The following is a 24,295-nucleotide window of genomic DNA, read 5'->3' on the forward strand; positions in this document are numbered from 1 at the left end:
CCTTTCCCCCCCCCCTTCCCCAACAATCTCTGTTTCAGCATCTCTAGGCCTGCCTGGTCTACTTCCCAGTTATTTGGTTGTCAGAAACCACGGGTCTTGGATCTCACCCTTTAAAAAGAATCCCTCCCCCCAATGCAGTAATATTTCCAGCCTTTTTCCAGAGCTTGAATATGGGAATCGTCTGCTTTGACTGATATTTTCACATACTTAGTAAAACTGTAATTGAAAAACCTTTCAGGCACTGGGCATGTTTGGAAGGAGGGGGAGTAAAAGCTTCCACAACATTTATAAATGAAAAGCCTGGCCTCACAGGAAATTGATATTCAGACCAAATTCCTTGCTCAGTTGAAGCACACGGGTCATCTCAGGTGCCTGTTTTTCAGATTCTCTAAGAGCTGCTATCTATGAAAAAGTTCTTTCTTACCAGATTCTGTTACTCATTTTTGCATGAAGTTGCCTCAGTACTTTGAGATTAAGGATGGTTTCACTCTTAAATTAATAACAGAATTTTTAAAAGCACATCTTCATGTAGACCTTTTACATTTTCAGCTCGTTTGATAAAAACCATTTTTGTGCATGTTTTTTCATTCCCTGCAAGAATGTAAGCCCCTTGAGAAAAGTACCGTGTCTTATACTGTCCAACCTCTCCTCTGGGGTTAATATGAGGGCACTCACAGAGTAGACAGATAATGTATATTTGTTTAGGTTGGCCAATTTTTCTGCTAAGCAACAAATTATTTTAGCTGAATTATAATGTTATAAAACTCCATAAATCGTGTGCTCATTATCTTGCCTCTCTCAGACTGTGCTGTTTACCCATGTTGTTTTGACTATCACCAAGAGAGTTAATCGTCTTTTATTTTCAATAATCTGGATGATTTTCCTTATTGCTCAGCACTTAGTCCAAGTTTTATCAACCCAGGGAGAAGAGGGAGCATGTTTTCTCAGTTGCTATTGCTTTATGTAAAGTACCAGCACTTCCAAGCAGAAGAATAAAATGAATTTCATCAACTGGATTCCTCTTGTCCTCAGCCCCAGCCCCTGCATGCTCCTGGTTTGGGGCTCAAGTACCTACAGTTAGGATTGGCCAGATAAATACACTGTTAAAATCAGCTTTATCAATGCTGAACTAAAATTGCCAAGTGTGGATGGCGGTATTTGCTGCAAACTGCTCACCCATGCCCAGCTTTTAGGAGTGTGTTTTATCCACATGATCCCTATTAAAGATGAAGGAAGGTGATCCAGAGGCCTAAAAGTTTTTCAGCTTTTGGAATATGGTAAAGTACTGGTATTCTAAAATACTGCCTTTGGCAGCAATGTAGATTTTTTCCATCTGCAAGAGTCATTTTAAATGTTTGGGTTTTGTCTCCTAAATATGTGCCCTGATTCTGAGACATATTAAAAAAAAGAAAGGGCAAATTCAGCAAGGGTTAGAACTCAAGCTACACTTCATTCCTCAGTGATCTATGAAGTTCAGGGAGAGGCAAGAAAACAGTGTGCATATTTGGGAGTTATTAGAGGTACTGGGGAGTGTTCAACAGGGAAGGATGCAATGGAAGCTCCAGCTCTGTTGGTTTATGTTTGTCACTAGAAAACGGCAATTATGTTTCCATTCAGTTACGGTTTGTTTTAGTCTGTATATGTTTGTTTTCTTTAAAATGTCCTTGTCAATCAAAAATTTAAAATCCTAAAGGCACAGTCAAATTTTTTAATTTAAAGTACTCTTTTGGGTAATCCCTTTGGTGCATCCTGTAATTCCTTAATTTCCTTGTTTGGTGAATACAGATTTATGTTTACGCAGTCTTCTTAAAGCAATCCAGAGTGAAATATTAAACTCATGAGACAGAAAAGCTTCTGAAACCCAAATCCTCAAAGCTAAATCCCCTCAGTGGAACAAGTCAAACAGGGCAAGAAGTTGCGTACACACACACACCCCTCTCCAATCCTATATAATAAAAGTGTAGTATGCAAATTGTCCCCTCTACCAGGAGTTGTCTGGGAGTTCGACCAGGAGCGGGGCCGGCCGGGGGAAGGGAGGGAGGCCCTGGCCAGCAGTGGCGATGGTGGCTGCAGGCAACTGGGGGAAGGGAGGGTGTACTGGCCAGCAGCCAGCAGCCACTAGGGATCCTACCAGTGCACAAATTTTGTGCACTGGGCCTCTAGTTCATTCATAATTACCTACATAACTATATAATAGTCAAGGTAGTCTGGAATTTTATTAAGGAGTTCTACAACTCTTCAGATTCACAGATTTATTTGCTAGTTGTTGACTTTTCCTTTTTTAAATGAGGCATTGAGTTTATTCAGTTCATTTTTAGAACAGAGTATTTTTCTGTTATGAGATTAGGTGGACAAAGTCTGGGATTTTGCACCTCTTCAATTTTTCTTGCCTGTTGTAAATGTAGTTCCGGCCAACCCAATCGTATGAACTGTATACATACCTAGAACCTCCGTGTGCCTCTCAGCCTTTCCATCTGTGAAATGAAACATGCAAGCTTGTTGAATAATTCTGTGTTTTCAGAGATATGATGTCTAGATTGTCTGGATCGCCCATTCTGCTCAACCGCTTGGTCTGAGCTATGTTCTCAACCCAGAGTGTCTTTCTGACCTTCTTCTGCCTCTCAAGACCACCATTTTTCAAGGATGGACTCCTCTGTGAAGCTGGGTATTTCTGTATGGGCCCTCTCTCCTTTTCTGACCTCATGTTTGCATGTAAAGGCAAGTACATTGCTTTGGTAATCTTGCCTCTCAATCTAGAATGTCAGCTACAGTAGGGCAGGAGCCAACCTGATGTTTGCTTTAAATCTCTTACCATGTGAACATCAGAGACACTTGATAAATCCTTAATTGTTGACCATGTGATAGGCAATTTCAATGTGGCAAATCTTTTCTTACTAGAAAAATATATATCTTTTCTTTCTGACTAATACGAACGATTTCCCTACCAGTTCAAAGAGATTTTAGAGTATGGATTAGGTCATTCTGCAAAGTTTTAAAAAAGTATTATTACTATGAAAACATTTGTGTAAAAAGGAGAATCGATGCCCTCAGGCCACTTGTCTTCGTTTCTTTACTGCCCACACGGTGGTCTCCCTGTTAACTAAGTGATGGTTTCTCCAGGACTGGCCCTGGGACCATGTGGGACCGTCACTAAAGGAAAGCTTTACCTCTCCTGCTCTCAAGATACTGGTGGTCTCCCTGTTAACTAAGTGATGGTTTCTCCAGACTGGCCCTGGGACCATGTGGGACCGTCGCTAAAGGAAAGCTTTACCTCTCCTGCTCTCAAGATACTTAAAATTACTTAGGGGATGAGGGTTCCAATACAATTTGAAAATGAAAAAGAAGGCATCTCATTGTGTTAGAAGTTCCAATGGTGCAACAGATATTCAGAGAAGGGAACGATTTCTAAAATATCTTTGACTTGATCACAAGGTGTTTTTTGTTTGTTTCTAGTAATTGGCCAAACTATTTGATTAGCTTGGGGATGTCTTTCTTTCATGAGGACTCACGAAGGGACACCTCTGAGGTTGTGTGACTTGCTTCTTTGTTCTGGGCAGGAGGACATGAGTGCCAGGCCAGTAAACTTGTCCCACCTGGTCTCAAGGGCCACGCGTGGGGGAGAGGGGGTGTTGCCCGCGTCACAGACCACGGCGGCTGTCTGCCAGATGGTCGCCTCAGTGTCTGACTCTAAAAAGCCAACTGCGATTAAAAAGTTTCAGAGAACAAGTCTTTCTATTCCGGGCCCATATGGCGATCGGAGCCGCTGGGCCGGTGACTGTTTAAGAAGCCAGGCTTCAGAGAAAAGCAGATGGAAGGAACTGTAAGATGAGACATGCCTTTAAAAAAGGTGAGAAGTAGTACAGCAGGTCCTTGAATAACGTTGTTTCATTCAAAGTTGTTTCATTATAACGTTGATGAGATGACACAGCAACTTAACTCTTGCTTACATCAATTAGCCTGTGGCCAGGTTAGTTTCATGAAATATCATTGCTTAAAGCCCAAGAACCTATTGGTGATGTCAGGTGAGGACGTACTGTGTTTAATTTTGCTAGATCCAACATGAATGGAGAAAGGGAAATAATGGCCAGTCAACAATCGGGTTCTTCACAGCCTTTCTACTCAGTGTGAACCAGTGGCATGGAGGTCACCCAGGAACAGAGTCTCCATTCCTACCTGTGCTGGTCAGTGTCTGAGGTTTTGGCCAGGCTCTGGTGCCCAGTCCTTTAGTCAAACACTCATCCAGGTGTTGCTGCGAAGGGACTCTGTATTGTGAATAACAACTATAATCAGTTGACCTTAAGAAAAGTTTACCATAGCAATGATGGCGAACCTTTTGAACTCGGCCTGTCAGCATTTTGAAAAACCCTAACTTAACTCTGGTGCCGTGTCACATATAGAAATTTTTTGATATTTGCAACCATAGTAAAACAAAGATGTATATTTTTGATATTTATTTTATATATTTAAATGCCATTTAACAAAGAAAAATCAACCAAAAAAATGAGTTCGCGTGTCACCTCTGACACGTGTGTCATAGGTTCGCCATCACTGCCCTAGATAATGGGAATGGTCCTCATTCAATTGGTTGGAAAGCCTGTGAGCAAAACTGAGGTTTGAGGTTTCTTGGAGAAGAAGTTCTGCCTCAAAACTGCTGCATGGATTCCTGCCTGAGTTTCCAGCCTGCCGACCTGCCTTATACATTTCAGAGTTGCCAGCTTCACAATTGCACCAGCCAGTATACACTGTTGGATAGTGACTATCCAGCACTCCTGGGGGCTAAACATGTTCGCAAGGGATTCATGTGCTAATTAACATCCATGGCTCCCAGGCATAGTGAGTTCTATTCACCAGTTGCCATGGATTATTCTAGGAGATGCTGCACTTAGTTGCATCAATGTTAGTGATCATGCTACGAAATATATAGCACTAAGCAAGACATCCAGAGGTGCTTGTGAAATAAGTGACTTCTTAAATGCCCCCCAAAACATGCTACAGAACAGCAGTAGGTAGATGCATGAATTCAAGGATACACGACAGCATTTCTGGCAAAGTGTGTGGGATTATTTTTGGAATCTTGAGATTTTACATATTGTAGACTCTATGCCAAAGATATGGACTCAGGATTCCTATCCAAAATGTCTAGTATTTATCAGGAATAAATCTAACCCTTATTAGGCTGCTCATCTCTGACCTTCAGAGATAACAGGATAGTTTCAGAAATAGACACAGCTAAATATTTGCTTAATTCATATTCTCAAGACCTGGAAACTCTGTCTCTCAGCAGTGAGCTTGGGGAAAATGTGCCCTAAAATGAGGAAGGCAGTCCCGTGGTCGGCAAGCTGTGGCTCACGAGCCACATGCGGCGGCTCTTTGGCCCCTTGAGTGTGGCTCTACCTAAGCCTTAGGAGTACCCTAATTAAGTTAATAACAATGTACCTACCTATATAGTTTAAGTTTAAAAAATTTGGCTCTCAAAAGAAATTTCAATCGTTGTACTGTTGATATTTGGCTCTGTTGACTAATGAGTTTGCCGACCACTGTGCTAGGCCGAGGCAGGGCAGCACAATGCAATTCAGCAAACATGCAGCTGTCTCCTGTGCCCGGGCACAATCCAGACAGAGGCTCGGCCCAGAGCCTGCGCTCTGAAAGCTGTGGCCAATGAAGGAGAGGAAATGAAAATTAAAAAGTGAGCACGGGGTGGTAGGTGCTCCAGAAACGTTTGGCAAAAAATGAATGAAATAAAATGTAAAATAGACGAATACTGAACGCTGCAAAGAACGTCAAGATGGTTAAGACATGGCCATGGTTCCTGTCCTTGGAGGATGAAGGGAGTGAGGACCGGTGGGGAGAGGGGCTGTATCCCTTTATCAAGCCATTTTTTTTATAGCATTTTCCTTTCAATTTAAAAAAAAATAACCCATGCTTAGCAGGACACAGGATCATGTAGTATTCCTGCCAAAAATGTATAACCTGAATCTAATCATAAAGAAACACCAGACAAACCCAAATTGAGGGGCATTCTACAAAAAATAACTGGCATATAATCTTAAAATTGTTGAGGCCTAGAAAAAGGCTAAGGAACCCATTCCTTTGGCCTTACGAACATTATGTATTAAACATAAAGCTGTTTGATAAGTGAGGTCATGACAGTAACTTCTTCCCCCGTGGGTTGGAATGCACAGAAGCAATTCACCACACCCTGCGCCCACAGGCCCTTCACCCCATTCTGATGGGCAGTGTGCTGCTTAGCACGTTATCTGTCACTCTTGAGGACTCTAGGAGTCTTCAACTGGGGCTTATGGACCTTCAAGGACTCTGTGAGCCAATCCTCTGAAATGATGAGCAAAAGTCTGTATGTACCTCTCTCCGCCCCCTGGCCCCAGAGTGAGTTCATAAAGCTTTTATCAAAATGAGATGACCCCAACAAAGGTTAAGAGTAGCTTTGCTCTCTACACTTAACTCTATCTCAGCAACACAGTTATTCACAAAGGAGAATACTGGCTTAAAGCAAAGGCTGGGTATTGACTGGCTGTAATTATAGGGTGGGGAGCCTCCCTAAGTCAACTAATAGTGAGTGACAGGCTGAGGAGGGGGTGGAAAAGGCTTTCAAATGAAAACAAAGGCGGATCGAGATAAAAAGTCTGCTCTCCTTAGCAGGGGTAGCTTTTACTGTCAAAAAGAAAAAAATGAGGCCTCCTTGCTGGATACTTACAAGGTGGTACGTGCTAATTTATTCGTCTTAACTAGCAGTGGGAGCTTAGCATAAATTCCCAATGTACACCTTCCCCTGCCCCCTTTTGCCTGGCCTCTAAGTTTGGAGTAGAGCTGGCTGCTTGCTTTTTACCCAGAATTCAATGGAGGGGTCTTCTCTTTCTGGGCCTCACATTAAGGCACATGGATTGCACACCTGCCCACACCCAGGGGCCCAGTTTGCACAGATTGTATGTAATCTGATTGGTGCCCCCGGGCTGTGCAACTTGGTGATCTTTCTTTATTCTTCTTTCTGTTTTCCTTTTTTTTTTTTTTGATGGATTTTTTTTTCTTTTGTTTTGGTCTCTTCACTGTTGATTGTGTTTTGCAGGCATCAAATCCAACCCCCTTATACTTGTCACCACATCTGTGGCTGCCACTGCAGCTTCCAGCACCATCTCATCTGTTTTTATTTATCACTCCTGACTCCTGTCACTTTTCTCACGCTTCTATCTTCTGTTAGGAAAGGACTGGCCAGCCCCCAAAAGGATGCGTTTCCCCCTGAGGTGTGAAAGTGCTAATCTCCTAGCTTTGGGTGCATGCTTTCCACAAGGTGTCATCCAGCTTTATTGAGGGGCTCCCACTTCACTGTCACATAAGCTGTATATGAGTTTGAATGGGGGCGGAAGGGTTTTTTCTTTTCTCTGCTTTGTTGTGTGCTGGTTATGATGCTTTTCAGGTAATTTTGAGTCAGGGGTCTCAGCCTGGGTTGCACATGAGAATCATCTAGGCAGCTTCTAAAATTCCTGATGCCCCGGGGACACTCCAGAATAATGAAATCATCTGGAATGGGACCACTTCATTATTATTATTTTTAGATATGTTTTTATTGATTTCAGAGAGGAAGGGAGAGGAAGAGAGAGAGAGAGAGAAACATTAATGAAAAGACAGAATCATTGATTGGCTGCCTCCTGCATGCCCTGTCCTCGAGATCGAGCCTGCAACCTGGGCATATGCCCTGACTGGGAATTAAACAGTGACCTCCTGGTTCATGGCTCGACACTCAACCACAGACTCATGCCAGCTGGGCATTATTTTTTTTGAATGTTCCCTAGGTCAGTGGTCGGCAAACCGTGGCTCGCGAGTCACATGCGGCTCTTTGGCCCCTTGAGTGTGGCTCTTCCACAAAATACCACGTGCGGGCACGCACGTCCAAGTCAGGGAGGCTTGATTTTATAGCTAAAAACAATAAGGCTTCCTCGCCGGCAAATAGATGCTTATCTTAAACATACTCTATTAAAAAGTAATCCAATACACCAAACATGGCATAGCTTTTTTGGCTTTGCCCATGCCTTGTAGGGAAACCTAAAGGGTTAAACAGATTGGTTCACATATGGATCCAAATCTAACCATTGCAGAAAAAAAAATACATATTCATTGCTGCTTTAGTTCCAAATTTAACGCAAGGCTCAGAGAGCACTTCGGCCTATATTTTTAGCTAAGCATAGAGAATTTCAAAATAGTTTGTTACCTAAAAATACACTTCCTGAAATGAACTTGAAGCCTGGGAGGGATGAATGGGTTTATTTTTTCTTCTATATTTAATGTTACCACAAGAAAGCAAACCTTGAATTTATATACGTGTATATTTTTAGAGACCCAGGAAACAGGTGCTATGTCCAAGTGACGAAGAGGGTTGAGTGGCAAAGTGTCGATGACAGAAATCTGATTTCACAGACATGGACTGTGGGAGGGCTTGGAAACTGTTTCTCTGGGTTTAGGCAGGGGCATTCTTAGCGAGAGGAGGTGATGAGGAGTTTTTCCTAAGCGTGATCCCTGGGAGAAGCACACTTCCCAACTTCTTAACCGGCAAGGAGTAGTTAGTGCCGCACATGGTCTAGGTCAGCGGTCACCAACCTTTCGGATCTCACGAACCACCGGTTGGGGACCGCTGGTCTAGGGACTTGATCTTCCTTAGTGTCTTGAAGTTCAGGTTGGTTGACCAAATGCCTTATAGCCTTTTCTCACTTGACTCTCCAAATGCATGCCTTTAATTACCTTCACTGCCAATAGAAATAGATCTCTTCAAGGAAAATGATGGGGAAGTAGGGTGTTATATATTATTGCCTCTCAGCACGCAATATGTGAGTTGCAAAGAATAATCTGCCTTCAATATGTGATTGGAGGATGTGAATGGATATTGCATTTATAATCATGCACCCCCTAATATGGGGGAAGAAGGTCTATACTCTTTCCTACTTGGTATGAAGGACCAAATGCAAACTTCTCATATTCATTTCTTTATGTATTCATCTCTTCACTCAGTATTCAATAAGTATTTTTTAATATCTTCTTCCATGCGACAGGCCCTCTTCTTGGCAGAGTATATAACCATGGCAGATACAGTCTCACAGAGCTTGCCTTTTGGTGGCTAGATTATAAGCATGTAAATGATCAAGTTGGATTGTGCAGAAGATAAAATGGAGTCTGGTCGTTGTTACTTGCGGGCTGCTATAAATGAAGAGCTCTCCTTTAACCAGAGACCAGAAAGGTGACAAGAAGCCAGACATAGGAACTAGTAAGAAAAGGCCCAAGGAAGGAAAGAACTTGTCGGGAGGGCTTAAACTGTTTCTCTGGGTTTAGGCAGGGGCATTCTTAGGGAGAGGAGGTGATGAGGAGGTTTTCCCAAGCATGATCCCCAGGAGAAGCACACTTCCCAACTTCTTAACCGGCAAGGAATAGTTAGTGCCACACATGGTCTAGGTCAGCGGTCACCAACCTTTCGGATCTCACGGACCACCGGTTGGGGACCGCTGGTCTAGGGACTTGATCTTCCTTAGTGTCTTGAAGTTCAGGTTGGTTGACTGACTCTCCAAATGCATGCCTTTAATTACCTTCACTGCCAATAGAAATAGATCTCTTCAAGGAAAATGAAGGGGAAGTGGGGTGTTATACATTATTGCCTCTCAGCACGCAATATGTGAGTTGCAAAGAATAATCTGCCTTCAATATGTGATTGGTGGATGTGAATGGATATTGCATTTATAATCATGCACCTCCTAATATGGGGGAAGAAGTTCTATACTCTTTCCCACTTGGTATGAAGGACCAAATGCAAACTTCTTTCATTCATTTTTTTATGTATTCATCTCTTCACTCATTATTCAATAAGTATTTTTTAATATCTTCTTCCATGCGACAGGCCCTCTTCTTGGCAGAGTATATAACCATGGCAGATACAGTCTCACAGAGCTTGCCTTTTGGTGGCTAGATTATAAGCATGTAAATGATCAAGTTGGATTGTGCAGAAGATAAAATGGAGTCTGGTCGTTGTTACTTGCGGGCTGCTATAAATGAAGAGCTCTCCTTTAACCAGAGACCAGAAAGGTGACAAGAAGCCAGACATAGGGACTAGTAAGAAAAGGCCCAAGGAAGGAAGGAACTTGTCTTCTTCCAGGAATAGCCCATGTGTCCTAAAAATTAATGGGTAAGGAGGAAGAGGATGGGTGATGGAGGTGGTGGTGGCGAGGGCTGAAGTCAGAGAGGTAGCAGACCCTTGAGGTGAACTCAACTTTCACTGGCCTGCAGGAATCCAAAGCCTTGGTAGTTTTTGGGATTGTTTCTAGGAGGCATTCTGTCTGTGTTGATTGATCAACTGATTTTCCTCAAGTCGGAGCCAGTCCTTGCAAGAAGTTCCCACAACTCTTTCGGGTGCAGGTCAGGAACAAAATGGTCAAGTCCTGCCTCACCTACAATGTCTCCTGGGAGTAGCCAACTCCCGTTCACACTTCATGGCTCTGCTTCCTTGTGACCTCTCTGCCCATCTGGGTGGTGACTCTTGTCTGGCTTCCACATCCTCTGTCTTTCTCTCTATTTTTGGGTTATCCTACCCTCATCTGTTTCCTTGACTGTCCACCCAGCTAAACTATAATTTCCCTATGGGTGCTTTTCATTGTGCTCCCAGCACCCAGAACAATGCAATAGGCCAATCTAATCTGTGTTTCTTGATGGGGTGATAAGGTTTGTGTAGAAAAAGTGCCTTATGAAGTCATGGACAAAAGCAAGAAATAACTCAAAATCCCCCCCTCCCCCCTGCAATGGCTTATGTTAACGGATTGTAGAGGTGCAGGGAATGCTCATCTGATGTGAAAGCATTATTTTGTCTTTCTTCATATTCATTTGTCTGACATCAGGTTCATTTGAAATTGCATAACATCATCAGGAATTCATTAGATAATCATTCAGTGTATCTTTCTTTTCCCTCCACAGTTAATAGTGATGTGATGATCACCGACAACAATGGTGCACTCAAGTTTTCACAATTGTGTAAATTCTGTGACGTGAGATCTTCCACCTGTGACAACCAGAAATCGTGCAGGAGCAACTGCAGTATCACATCCATCTGTGAGAAGCCCAATGAAGTGTGTGTGGCCGTCTGGTAAGGTTGCCTTTGAAAAAAATCTTTCCCCCCCTTTTTAATAAGTAACACATGCTTGTGGTACATAGAGTCCCAGTGTCTTCATGCCCTAAGCATAGACACAACCTATTTCTCTTTATCTTAGACCATCTCTCTTTTAATTGTTAAATGTGGTTTCCAGAGCTATTCCGTACATTTTCAAATACACACACACGTCTATCTATGTGTGTGACAGTATATCAGATGACTTTTAATATTTGCAATAAATCTGGAGACCCTTCCTTCCCTTCCTTCTATGCAGGAGAAGAAAATGACACTCTTCAACATTTAATGACATCCCCCCCCCCCCAGGAAGGAGCTTTGTTTTCCTGAGGCAGCCTCAGTCTCATTTTATGGAAAAAGAGGAGATGAAAGGTCGGCTGTTGGAAGAGGGGAGCACTTGTCAAAAAAGGGGAAGGTATTGCGGAACCAGAAAACAACCCATTCCTTAGTCAGAAACATTGGCCATGTCACTCACACCACCACTGGGCTATACACTACTTCTTTCTCTTGGATCAGAGCTACATATTTCCCTTAGATCAGATTCTTTCCCCTCTCTCTCTGTCTCTCTCCCTCCTCCTCTCTCTCTCTCTCTCTCTCTCTCTCCCCCCCCCCCACCATACACACACACACACACACACACACACACACACCTGCTTATAAATTATCTGATTAATTCTGTGAATTCGTAGTTATAATTGGGAGTGTGAGCAAGAGATAAAAGAAAAATAGAGATCATCAAGTAAGTTCCCATTTTATGAAAATGTATATATTCATTAATGAAATACAACATTTTGCAGACATATTCTCACGTTTTGAATTTATTTGAATTCATGTTTTTAAGTAACCCATGTGTCTCCTGACCAGTTGCAAATGAGAATGTAAACCCACATATCTCCCCCTCCCGTTTTGGGAATGAGTCTTTTGGACTTTCTCCAAACCACGTATCATTAGCCTTGATGATAGAGCGATCTAAAAACCTTGCAAATTTCTGTACATACGGGGGGATGAACTTGTTCCCTAAGCACTAAAGGAATGTTAACAGCACAGACCTGCCAGGACAGTTTGCTGTAGCTGCCAACTTCATTCATGTCCAGTTCTGAGAAGTGCTTTTGAAAAAAGAATTCTGACAAAGACTGTGTGGAGAAGAAAGGGACCAGCATTGGAGGTTTAGAAAGTGTGGCATCTGAAGAATGGCTGAGGCCATTAGACATGGTTCCAGGAAAGAAAGGACGAGGGTTCTCTTGAGAGATACTGAAGGACATGATAGCTCTTGAGATAGCTCAAGTGGGAAATAGAGTGAACGTTTTCTTTGAAATGCTGAAGGACAGAAGGAGAGTCTATGAAGTTTGCTCAGTACATACTTAAACGTTTTCACAATCACGGTTTCCTAACAGCAGAACAGACTTCCTCCTCTGGAAGAGTCAAAGGTCAGGAGGGGCTGGATGACTGGCAAGTCTAGTGCAGGAAAGACTGAGACACCCGCCTGATGACCCCAACGCTTCCTTCTCCACTACTCTTCTCCATTTATCATCTGTGCCTAAGTATCACTGCAGTGTGAGCTGACTTCTGATAATGAAAAAAAAAAGGCTTTTTAAATCAGGATCTTATTCCCTGACTCACAGTACAAGTCTGAATGATTGATTGTGAATCAAGCCACTGGAATAGAGGCTTTACTTGTCTCAGAAAATGGGACTGTGTGGGGAGAGGAAGCTTGCTGTCTCCACCATGTCCCAGCTGTGAAGTCAGTACTGAACGGTGAGCCTTAGTTTTACCTGCCTTGGGAAAGGCACACGCTCCTGATGAGGAGAAAGGCACATGCAGTGGGTGCTGTGCTATACCCCCCTCACCCTCTTCAGCACCGAGGCTCTCACCTCATCGGCCTCTGGAGCTCTGGCTGCTAAGGGATCACCCTAGTCCCTCCTGGGGACTCCCTTGCACTGAGCAGAACCGCTGCATTGGAGTTGGGCTTTTCCTCACGTTTGGCCCCTCTTCCTGGGCAGCCAGCATCCTAGAACTGATTGATGGAGGGGTCCAATGCCTGGCCACTTTGCCTCAACGTGGGACAGCTCTGATGGGCCATCCCAGCTTTACAGCTCCTGAGGGATCAGCTGAGTCCTTTATTTGCAACCTGCATTGCTGTTCAAATCCTTCATGTGCAGGTCACTTCCAGGTGCCTGTCCAAAAACCTCCTGCACAGAAACCTCATGGCCTCACTGCCTGTTTCCAGGGAACCCAAACGAGGAAAGGGGCCTGTTTTAGAAACAGTCACACATGGAAACTGAAAGCCTCTACCATGATAGGGCGTGCATGCCAAGGCCTTATCGGTTTTAGTGTTCTTTTCATTCATCCATTGAGTCATTCATTTCATGTCAACTGTGCACCCATTCCATGTAAAATGTTCAAGTTCTTTCCAAAATTAATTTTATGACCGTGGTTCTGCTTTCCAGTGGCTGTTGACAAACTCTTCAATTGCTCAGAGCAAATGTTGCTGGACAAAGACATCTATATTTTTTTTCATTGTGTTTTCCCTTCCTATGTTCATCTGAATCCCAAGATAGTTTGCCAAGTGAACTCTGCTGTCAGAGAGCAGTGTTACAGGTCTGAGTGGAGAAAGCAGCTAAGGACTTTACCCAGACTCAAGTACTGTATTTGAGTTTCCTCTCTGTGATTTTAGTTCCCTAGGAGCTAGGAGGTGGGAGGCAAGAGGTTCTGAAGGTGGTTCTGCTTTCCAGTGGCTGTTGACAAACTCTTCAATTGCTCAGAGCAAATGTTGCTGGACAAAGACATCTATATATTTTTTTCATTGTGTTTTCCCTTCCTATGTCCATCTGCATCCCAAGATAGTTTGCCAAGCGAACTCTGCTGTCAGAGAGAGCAGTGTTACAGGCCTGAGTGGAGAAAGCAGCTAAGGACTTTACCCAAACCGACTCAAGTACTGTATTTGAGTTTCCTCTCTGTGATTTTAGTTCCCTAGGAGCTAGGAGGTGGGAGGCAAGAGGTTCTGAAGATGCCCAGTCATAGCTGAGGAACTGTACTCACAACTCCTTCCTCATCCCATTCCTTGACCTCTAGAAGCTTCACAACAAAGAGACCCCATGCTTTTCCCTGGGAGCATAGCGGACTCACTGTGCATCTACACACACATGCATGCGTGTTTGCAACACACACACTCACAGACACAGCTTTGGGGGGAAGGAGGTGATCTAGTTTCAAGGCCACCATTTCTGCTACGACTTTCCAGTAACCTTGGCGTTAAGGATGGGTAGATTTGCCAATAGACATAATTTGTTGTGTGACTGTGCCAAGCCAAGTTTCATCGAGTTCCCTGCTACCACCCTGGAGGGAGGGTTCGGATGGTTGCTCCCCCTCTAACAGTGGGGACCTGCGTAGCAAGGCCTTGCTTCTGTTGCTCCTGCTGGAGTGTTAGTTCGAGGACCATTGATGTGTTTCACAAAGTGGCACGCCTGCTGCTGCCGGAGTCGCCTCTGGGCTGCATGGATGTCACCACCATGACTCCGTTCCAGCCTCACCCTCATTCCTACTCTCTTACCCCTCCCTCACACACTGTTCTTCAGTGTCCTTGAATTAAGCCCTAAGCCAGCGGGGGATTAGTCAAGTTGCTGTTTCCCTATGGCTATGGGTCCACTTCTTTTCAGGGGAGAACTGTCTTAACTGCTTCATGCTTCCAGCCTGCCTCCGATTTTCCTTGCTGTGAGCATTGAGATTTTTAGGGACGGGAAGGTGAGGAGGGTTGATTGGTGAGTGTGTGCTAGAGTATGCTGGCACAGGTGCACTCATCTGCATGCACTCAGGATCCTTCCCAGGGAAGATTACATGTGCAAACCTGACTGGACCGATCATGTCATTTAAGGCCTGATTTCCCCTCCAGATTTAGAGACTGCTGTTTAAGACAACAGCTATTTTGCATCTGAAAAGGGGAAGATGGAAGGAAGGATATCAGACCAACACAGTCACCCAAGATGGCAGGTTTTTGAGGGGAGCAGAGGGAGCAGGCAGAGAAGCAATGCACTTTCCAAGGATGCCAGAGGTTTATTTTGGCTTCTGCAATGATAATAGCGGGTATTAATCATGTCATTATTAGATACAGTGTACACATAGAACCAATTGAGCACTTCATAGGACCCAAGCAAAATGTTAGAGAGTTGCTGAGCCCGTAGCTGAGTGAGGCTCCCAATATGTGATGTAAAGGAATAAAAAATGTAGACACAATTCATTTATGGCAGCGTAAAATATTTCACTGAACTGTAAGTGAAGAACACCTTGCAGGTCTTTCCCATGGGTTTTAGTCCTCCCCCCTTCTGTTCCTTTCTGTGTTTCTGTAATTCTGGAAACTGCAGTTCTTTATCTAGGAGGCATCTTCCGTTTTCTCAGCACAGCCAGCTGCTGACATGGAACATGCCCTCACTCACGATGCCCAGCAAACAAGGAAAGAGGAACTGCAACTACTTCCCCAGACATGCCCTTTGAGAACAAGTTAGCTAGTCAGACCCTGGTTCTGCCCAGTAACCTAGAGATGCCATGTGAGCCTGGCAGTACACTCAGGATGGAAGGTTTGAAATCATCCTGGGGAGCCAGCAGTCTTCTGTTTCCTGTGCCTTCCCCTTTAACGACTGAATTAAGACAGTGTGCAAACTCCTCTGACAGGATAGCCCCTGATGTAAGCGCTCATGTTTATGATCATAAGTGGGCTCGGAGAATAAGCAAAGGAAAAACTGAAAGGAGTAGAGAAAGCCACAGGGGACTATAGGCAACCTGTTAATGCTGCCAAACAGGAACCAGCTGCCCTTCTGAGAAACAACTTGATGAAGGAAATACATTCCAGATTGCTTTTCTGTCCAGAGACCCCATTCATTCATCCCTTCTCTCTTTCTCTACTCCCCATCCCCGCCCCACCCATGAACCTCTGCACCCTAGGAGGAAAAACGATGAGAACATAACACTAGAGACGGTCTGCCACGACCCCGCGCTCGTCTACCATGGGTTTGTTCTTGAAGATGCCGCTTCTCCGAAGTGTATTATGAAAGAGAAGAAAGTGGATGGCGAGACTTTCTTCATGTGTTCCTGTAACACGGATGAGTGCAATGACCACATCATCTTTTCAGAGGGTGAGTTTCCTTCTCTTGATGGCCTGGAGCCTGACTTCCTCTGGGCTGATTTCTCAGGTCCCCGGTGTACAGTCTCACAGGACAGTTCCTCCCCCTCTGGCTGGTGCTGGAGAGTGAGCCTATGGTGGAAGGAGGTGCTTATGGAGCAACAGGGTCGGGTCTGGTCCTTATCAAATCTGACTCATAGGGCCCACGTTATTAGTTGTCTTGGACCAATCGTTTCCTTTCCCCAGAACAGTGGTTCTCAAAGTACAGCATGACCTGAGAATGTGCTAGAAATGCATATTCTTGGGCCCTACCCCAGACCCACTGAATCAGAAATCCTGGGTCCTGGGCCCAGCAATCTGTGTTTTAACAAACCTTCCAAGTGATTCTGATCCAGCTAAAATTTGAGAATTACTGGTCTAGATTGGAGGAGGCTGTTTGACAGCGGAGATGACTTGCTTTGAATGAACTCCAGTGGTTTAGTGTACATACTCCTAGGATTTGTCTGTCTAAAGGGTAGTTATTATTGGTCCCATGTGAGAAAAGAACTGAAATGCAGAGAGAAATAATGAGCCAAGGTTTACCCATGGAGACAGGAGAAGACTCAATTAGATTGTTCAGCATTCACTCAGCTTGAAAGAAGGGTACATGCTATTCCCTCAATTAAAAAAACAACAACCCCCTGTTCAATGATTTTAATTATAAAAGCAGTATATGTTCCTTATCAAAAATTCAAACAATCCAACAATATGCAAAGTTTTAAAATTAAAAGTACCCAACAATATGCAAAATTTTAAAATTAAAAGTACATAACCTCATCCCCTCACTCCTAACCCATCAGATACTCAATACTGAGAGTTTGTGGGAAACACATGATTCTCTGACATTCATTCATATAATCCCTGCAGCCTTTCTCCCTTCCCTGTCTTCCTCCATCAGTGCATCTGTCCTCTGTCCGTCCAGTCCACTCATCCATCTTTCAGGGCAAATAGTTGATCAGAGTATAAATATTATTGGGCAACATTTTTTTTTAGCCAACCACTTTTACTTCTCCTTCTAAAGAAGATAACACATACAGATACACTACACTGCACACCTTTAATTCCATAATATGGATTACCTTCTATGACTGAATCATTTCCATTGGGATTATTTAGGTGTCTCCAGTTAGTCACTTAATGCTATACTGAATACCTTTGTAAGCTCATCTTGCACATGTGTACTATTAATATTTCTGCGAGATAGATTTCTAGAAGCCAAGTTTCTGGATCAAAGTTATGAACATTTTAAATATAGTAACCATGACTAAATTGTTCTCCTTCTAAAAAAGATACCTGAGCATATGGATTTTCATTTACCTTATCCAACAATTATAAGCCTTTTCATTTTGCCAGTCTGATAGTGAAAATGATATTCTCTTGGTTTTAGGAATGCAAATTCAGAGTGGGAAAAGGTTATTAAGCCAAAATAGATCTGATTCAGTAAAAATTCCTTTTGGAACACAAGTGCTACGTCTGCACACCCCCTGTGTGTGTCCCAGTGATGTAGACCCATTTCCTTCACTCTGTGTCCTTGACCTCCTGCTAGTTCCCCTCTCTTCCTGTCCAGCTTCCCATTTATGCCAGCTTCTCAGTTCATGAAGGCAGGCATGTACATTTTTATAAGTAATACTTATAAATCACTCCTCCCTCCTACTTTCTCATTCTATAAACACACCATTTTTCTCACTTTCCTTATGTCATTTTGAGTTAGGAGGAAAGATATAACTAGATTAAATCACACAAAGGCATGTTAACACCTGATATCCTGGCTTAACATGTCAATGTTCTCCAAGTAGTTCACTTAAAAAAAATTTATTGTTGAAAGTATTATATGTCCCTTCCTCTCCTCCCCAACCCCCCGCCCACTGACCTCTTCTAACAGTTCACCTTTTAAAAGAAAGTCCAGGCTAAGCTAAAGGAATTAATATTTAAGGGCAGAATATCCAGACATGTTTACTCTCATCTGTGAAAGTATTTTTCTCCTTTTGCATACTGGCTTGGCCATAATGGAAGAGTTTATTTTATCCCCAAAAGACAAAATGTGATAAGTAACCTGCAAGTTGGATACATATAGTACTATAAGCTTTTTCAGATATTAGTGACTTCAGTTTTCAGTGTGTTTCAACTCAGGTGATAATCACAAGCCCACATTCACATATTTTCCCTCTTATTCATTATCAGACTATTTCCTTATGATGTGAGCTAATCAGCCTAAAGGCAATTTCTCACTGTACAACTCAAGAGATCCAGTATAGCTGATGACTCAGATGTCTGGGTGATTGCGGAGTCTTCTAACACGTTCCAGTGTTGTTTGCATTTAGTCTTCTAAAGTGTTCTAGGGGTGTTTCCTTTTTCAAAAGCATCTCTATTCTCCACAGTGAACCCTCCCCACCCCTCCGCCTAAACCAGCAACATTTTAGGATCCATTTTTCCTCTTTTTTATACTAAAAAATAAAAACTCTGCAAGTTCAAGTCAAACAAGATGGTGAACACGAAATCTCTGGTGGATCTTACACTGTATTTTTAAAAATATATATTTTTATTGATTTCAGGGAGGAAGGGAGAAGGAGAGAGAGATAGAAACATCAACGATGAGAGAGAATCATTGATCAGTTGCCTCCTGCACGCTCCTACTGGGGATTGAGCCCGCAACCCCAGGCATGTGCCCTTGGCTGGAATCGAACCTGGGACCCTTCAGTCTGCAGGCCAACACTCTATCCACTGAGCCAAACCAGCTAGGACTCTTACACTGTATTTTTATTAGGATAGTACTCTGGTCTCATTGCCAGATTTCTGACCTGCAAACACAATGGATGATAATTACTTACATCATCTGGTTTCTTAAGTCAGGGAAAAAAGCTTGAGCCACAGGGTGTTTTTTTTTAATTGTAGATCTTTACTTTCAGTGCTGTGATGCGTGATAGCTCACATTCAGAGAGAACGTATTGTTGCTGTGTAACAGTGCTCAGACCTTTCCATGGCATGGCCTCATTGAATCTCAGAGCTACCTCATGACATAGGCACTGGTAGCATCCTCATCCCATGAGTGAGAAAGCCAAGCTCAGAGACCTTGAACACTTTGTCCAGAATCACATGGCCAGTGGGTGGCATAGGTAGGATTTATAATGGGTTATATATGAACAAATCTATGAGGGTCTTCTTTCCTTCCTTCCCCCCTTCTTTCCTCCCTCCCACGTTCAGCGAGTCCTTGGAAAGCAGTATATCCCCAGGCTTACACTCTTCATGTGTTTGTGAGGAATGATGTTTATAAATGATGGCCAGCAGGATGCTCTCACCATGTGAGAAGATCATGGTCTCCTCAATAAAACCATCTCCCCAGCTAAGCCAGTTTTAAGCTGTTTGTCCTTGGGTGAACTAATTCACCTTAGACTTCCCCTCTGAAAAAATTCGGATAGAAATAGTGCTCAATTTCAATAGGGTTTTTGTGAAGATAAATGAGTTTACTCATGTAGGAACTTAGAATAGTACCTGGCACAGAGCTCATAGTCAATACATTTTGGCTGTTACTATTGTTCTTCTGGATTCAAATGAACGAGGAGCTTTATAGCAGCCTCATGTCATAGTCTCTTCCTTCCTGAAAGCCTTCAGTGGGGTTTTGTTTGATGCCATCCACCATAACAACATTCCTGTGAACCTCAGGGATGTGCTCACTGTCAGGAATGTGGTTGAGGAAGCTCTTTAGTGCACTGCATTGCTGTCTTCCTGAGAAGCCAGGAGAAATGGCTCTCAGCTCCCTGCCTCAGAAAGGTGGTTCCCACATGAGGACCTGTTTGCATCGGAACTTCAGGACACTTTGAAGCATGCAGAGCAGGAGCCAGCAAACTTCTTAGATGGAGGACCTGGTAATAAACATTTTTGGCTTTGCAGGCCATGGAGTCCCTGCTGCAGCTACTCAGCTCTGTCGTTGAGGCGGCCATAGACAGTATGTAAACAGTTGGACGCAGCTGTGTTCCAAGAAATCTTCACTTACAAAACCAGGCTTCAGGCCAACCCTGATGTAGATGGTCATGTGTTTTGTTTTGTTTTGTTTTGATATTTCTCCCTTCGATACAAACTACCAGAAAAGCTTAAAGTCCAATTTAAGTCATGCTCCTAGCAAGTTTGTGAGCACACATTTGTATACTGTTATCACCCCTGCTTGTCTGTGTTCCTACATTTATCTCCCATTTGTCTTGACCCCAGCTCCTTCTATCTTTCTTTACTATTAAGTTTCTCTATAGGTTGCATGTGATTTTTCTTTTTTAAAAAAGATGGAAATGGGGGAGGAGGATGGGAGCGTCCTGGAAGAGGTTAATGGGGGGAAAAAGAGAACCTATGTAATACTTTTAGCAATAAAGATTAAACAAAATAAAGATGGAACTATCAGCAACTATATCAATAACATCTATGTAACGTAGAAACCAGGACTCTGGAAACCGCTCTGACTCAAAGGTCAACGGATGGGGTTGAATAGAGGAGCGGACCATCAGATGTAGGGTGTCACCCAGGGTGTGTTCACCGCTGACCCGCGGGCTGCGTGCAGGCGTTCAGTTAGCACACTCTCTGACTGGAGAAGTCGAGGGAGGGGAGACGAGGACTTCTAGTAGCCACAGAGTTTCATTCCTTCCTCTCTCATTGTTGTAAGAATTTCTTTTAAATGAAAACAGACTCTTTGGTTTGCAAGCCTAACTCTGGCAGGAAGACAAATGATTTTTTTACAGCATCAGACGCGCGGTTTCCTGTCTGTGTTTAACTTGCTAGCAGAACATCTCAGCCAGCTGGTTCCCCGTGGACCTACTGTGACCTCAATAACGTTGCCTCCTGCCCTCCAGCAAGCCCACTCTGTGTATTGATCACACGGCCGGTGCACTTGATTGACTCGTATCGGTTTCGGAGTCCGGGAAGGCTTGCAGGGAGGTGCTGCCCCTTTTCTCTCAAATCTCATTTTGTGTTTGTTTCGCTCCAGGATCAGGGAGCTGGCTCCTTGAGTAGCTCCTGGTTCTTGCGTGTAAGAAACGAGAAGCATAAGTGGTGTTTTGGCAGGTCGGGGAGTTCTGGGTGTGCTGCCGTGGAGCCGTGCACCCGCTACTCAAAATAGCTGTCTCGCCAGCTGTGCATTTTTGTTTCGAGAGAAACAAACCAGATTTACTTTCTGGTCTAAATGCAGAAGAAGAAAAAAAAATAAGAGTGGAAGTATGGTTGTGCAAAGTTGTTAGCAGAGGAGGAAAATGATGGATTCAAGTCAGTAGTCTCATTCCTGGGAAGAGAAATCAGTCATTGGTGGGATGACTCACGCCCGCGGATCCTTGGGTTGTGAATGAGTGCCCTTAGAAAGCCTCCCCGGAATCCGTGAATTCGGCCCGGGTCTGGCCAAGAAAATAATGAAAGTTGTACATGCCAGAGGCCACTGTGACGCAGTCCAGTGAAGCTTAGGGGATGTATTTGTAGTGACTTCAGGCAAACCAGTGGCTTTTGTAGATTTTTATTTTCCTAAGCAGCAAAGTAAACAAGATGCTCCAAGGCCAGAGGCGGCTGCTGGTTATGATTATTTCTACTCTGGAATCTCATTCTGATGATGAATCAAGGCAGAGTGGAATCACTAAGGACACTCTTACCTCGCATCCCGTCCACTGGTTGGATGTAATGGTGGACCCATGAGGCTGGCATTGCTATGAGGCTGTGGTGGTGCATCCATACATCCACACGTCCAGTTCCTCATCTCTCCCCGAGCCACCTCCTTGTGTTCTATAAAAAACACATGGATGGGTGATGGTGAAGAGGGTCGAGGGAGACTCTTTGCTACTTTACACGTATGGTAGTGCCCCACCGGTGGAAAAACACCAGGGAGCTAGCTAACCACCGTGAAACTGATTTTCATTTCCGCCCATACTAAACTTCAGAGGGCGTGTTTACCACCAGCTGGACATCTGGCCGACTTGCTTTTGGAAAAAAAAACCTTTTCTGGTTTGCAAATCACTCCTGCATGTTGCTAATTATGTAAAATTTCAATTTTACCAGCAATAATTATGCCTTTAAAAAAATCTAATATTAACTTTTAAAGAAGCAATATTTGCTTTTCTACTTTTGAAAAATATACACCTCCTGTTACCTCCTGAGGATATAGCTAGTTCCGATGTCAAGAACAACTGATCCTACATTCAGTCATTAAAGTTCTTTCCATTCTTTCCATAGTCCGGTCCCAGGGTATTTAAAATAACCATGTCTCCTGTCCAGCTGGAGTCGTTCCCTACCTTGGCCGCAGGTTTGAAACACCTGATAAGCTTTAAAAGCTACTCATTAAAGCCCTAACCGGTTTGGCTCAATGGATAGAGCATCGGTCTGTGGACTCAAGGGTCCCAGGTTTGATTCCAGTCAAGGGCATGTGCCTTGGTTGCGGGCACATCCCTAGTAGGGAGTGTGCAGGAGGCAGCTGATTGATGTCTCTCTCACATCGATGTTTCTAACTCTCCATCCCTCTCCCTTCCTCTCTGTAAAAAAATCAATAAAATATTTTTATTGATTATTTATTTTAAAAAAAAAAGCTACTCATTAAAGGGTCTTAGCCCTGCAGTTTTGGACTTAATTGGTCCGAGGCCTTGTATCAGGATTTTAAAAAACCACAAAAACTTCCCAAGATATTTTAATATTCGTTCAATGTTGGGAGACACTGGACTCAAGACAGTTTGTTCTGCCAAATCTTTTTGTATTTTTCAGCATGGTCCCCATACAACCTGAAAAGGGATGGTGGCAATTAGAGAATGCCAGCCACCACAGGAAGTAGCTGAAATTTGCCTTCTAGGTTAAAGGAGGGGAAAACAAGCAAACAAAACACCTGTATTACCACACTCCTGAGGAAGAATAAGATTCTTTTTTTCTTTTTAATCCTCACCCAAGGATATTTTTCTATTGATTTTTTTGAGAGAGTGGAAGAGAGAGGGAAAGAGAGAAATTTCAAATGGAGAAAAACACATCGATTGGTTGCCTCCTGCATGAGCCTGGGACAGAGAGGAGCCTGCCACTGAGGTAAGTGCCCTGGATCGGAATAGAACCTGGGACCAAAGGTCCCCAGGCCAAGGTTCTATCCGCTGAGCCAAACCAGCTAGGGCAAGAGTGAGATTCATTAATGTAAGCTATTACTGAACTTTTCACAGTTAACAGTTACTTCGGGAGAGGCCAAGGACCTCATTGAGAATAGGTATGTGAGGTCTTAGAACTGTTGAAATGATACACTGAAGGGGAGGCACATTTTAAACCTGAACGCATGGCTGAAAGGTTGGATGCTACTGCCTTGGCAAAGATGGGGTGGGGCGGTGGGTGGTGGGCAGTGTGTGTAGTTGTAGGAGGTGAGACCGTCAGGTGGGAGGGAAACGTGGCAAGCTGTGGTTCCCGTGGAAAGCCAGTAGAGAAGTCAGAACATGTTTTGGTGACCTGACAGGTATCAAGTGTGAGTCATCCATGGGCATTTTCTAAAGTCAGCTAATCTCCCTATTGGAGAAGATTCTGAAATAACTTAAGAACTCTATCTCTGCTTTCTGATTTCCTGAGAACACGAAGGACCCTAGACACAGTAGAAGATATAATCTAGAAAAAGAATTGAAGAACCAGGGCATCCTAAGAAAACCCCACCTTAGTGGTCAGCAGACTATAACACAGAGAAGAAAATGAAAAAAAAATTCCAGCTCCAAAGAACATGTATCAGGCCAAGGCGCTGTCCCTGATGGAACGAACATTCATAAGACATGGTGTCGTATCGTGGGCAAAGCCTGGCCCGTTGTCAGCTCTCTGATAGTATTAGTTGTCCTCCTTCTAAAACCAAAGCCACAGACGTAGCAAGAATCCTTATCCCCAGGAAGAACACAAAGGTTGTTGAGCAGAGTGGAAGATATGCCTAACACAGCAGAGACACAATCCGGGTTTTCATTGCCTGGAATGACCAGTAATACAAAGCAACAGATAAATGTAAAGTGAGGCACCTAGATTCAAACAGTCAGTTG

The 24,295-nt window shown here is 43.6% G+C and overlaps 1 protein-coding gene across 1 annotated transcript in view; it reads left to right on the forward strand.

Moving 5' to 3' along the window:
* The window catches only part of TGFBR2 (transforming growth factor, beta receptor II (70/80kDa)), a gene marked incomplete at its 5' end in the record, with an annotated part of 72,856 nt that overhangs the window by 19,820 nt on the left and 28,741 nt on the right, over positions 1-24,295 (forward strand). Inside the window, 2 exons of the mRNA XM_014549225.1 lie at positions 10,960-11,128; positions 16,085-16,275. Coding sequence (XP_014404711.1) covers positions 10,960-11,128; positions 16,085-16,275 — 360 coding nt within the window. The remainder of the gene's footprint in view (positions 1-10,959; positions 11,129-16,084; positions 16,276-24,295) is intronic.

This window comes from Myotis brandtii, unplaced genomic scaffold, assembly GCF_000412655.1.
Source record: "Myotis brandtii unplaced genomic scaffold, ASM41265v1 scaffold54, whole genome shotgun sequence".
NCBI classification, from domain to species: domain Eukaryota; kingdom Metazoa; phylum Chordata; class Mammalia; order Chiroptera; family Vespertilionidae; genus Myotis; species Myotis brandtii.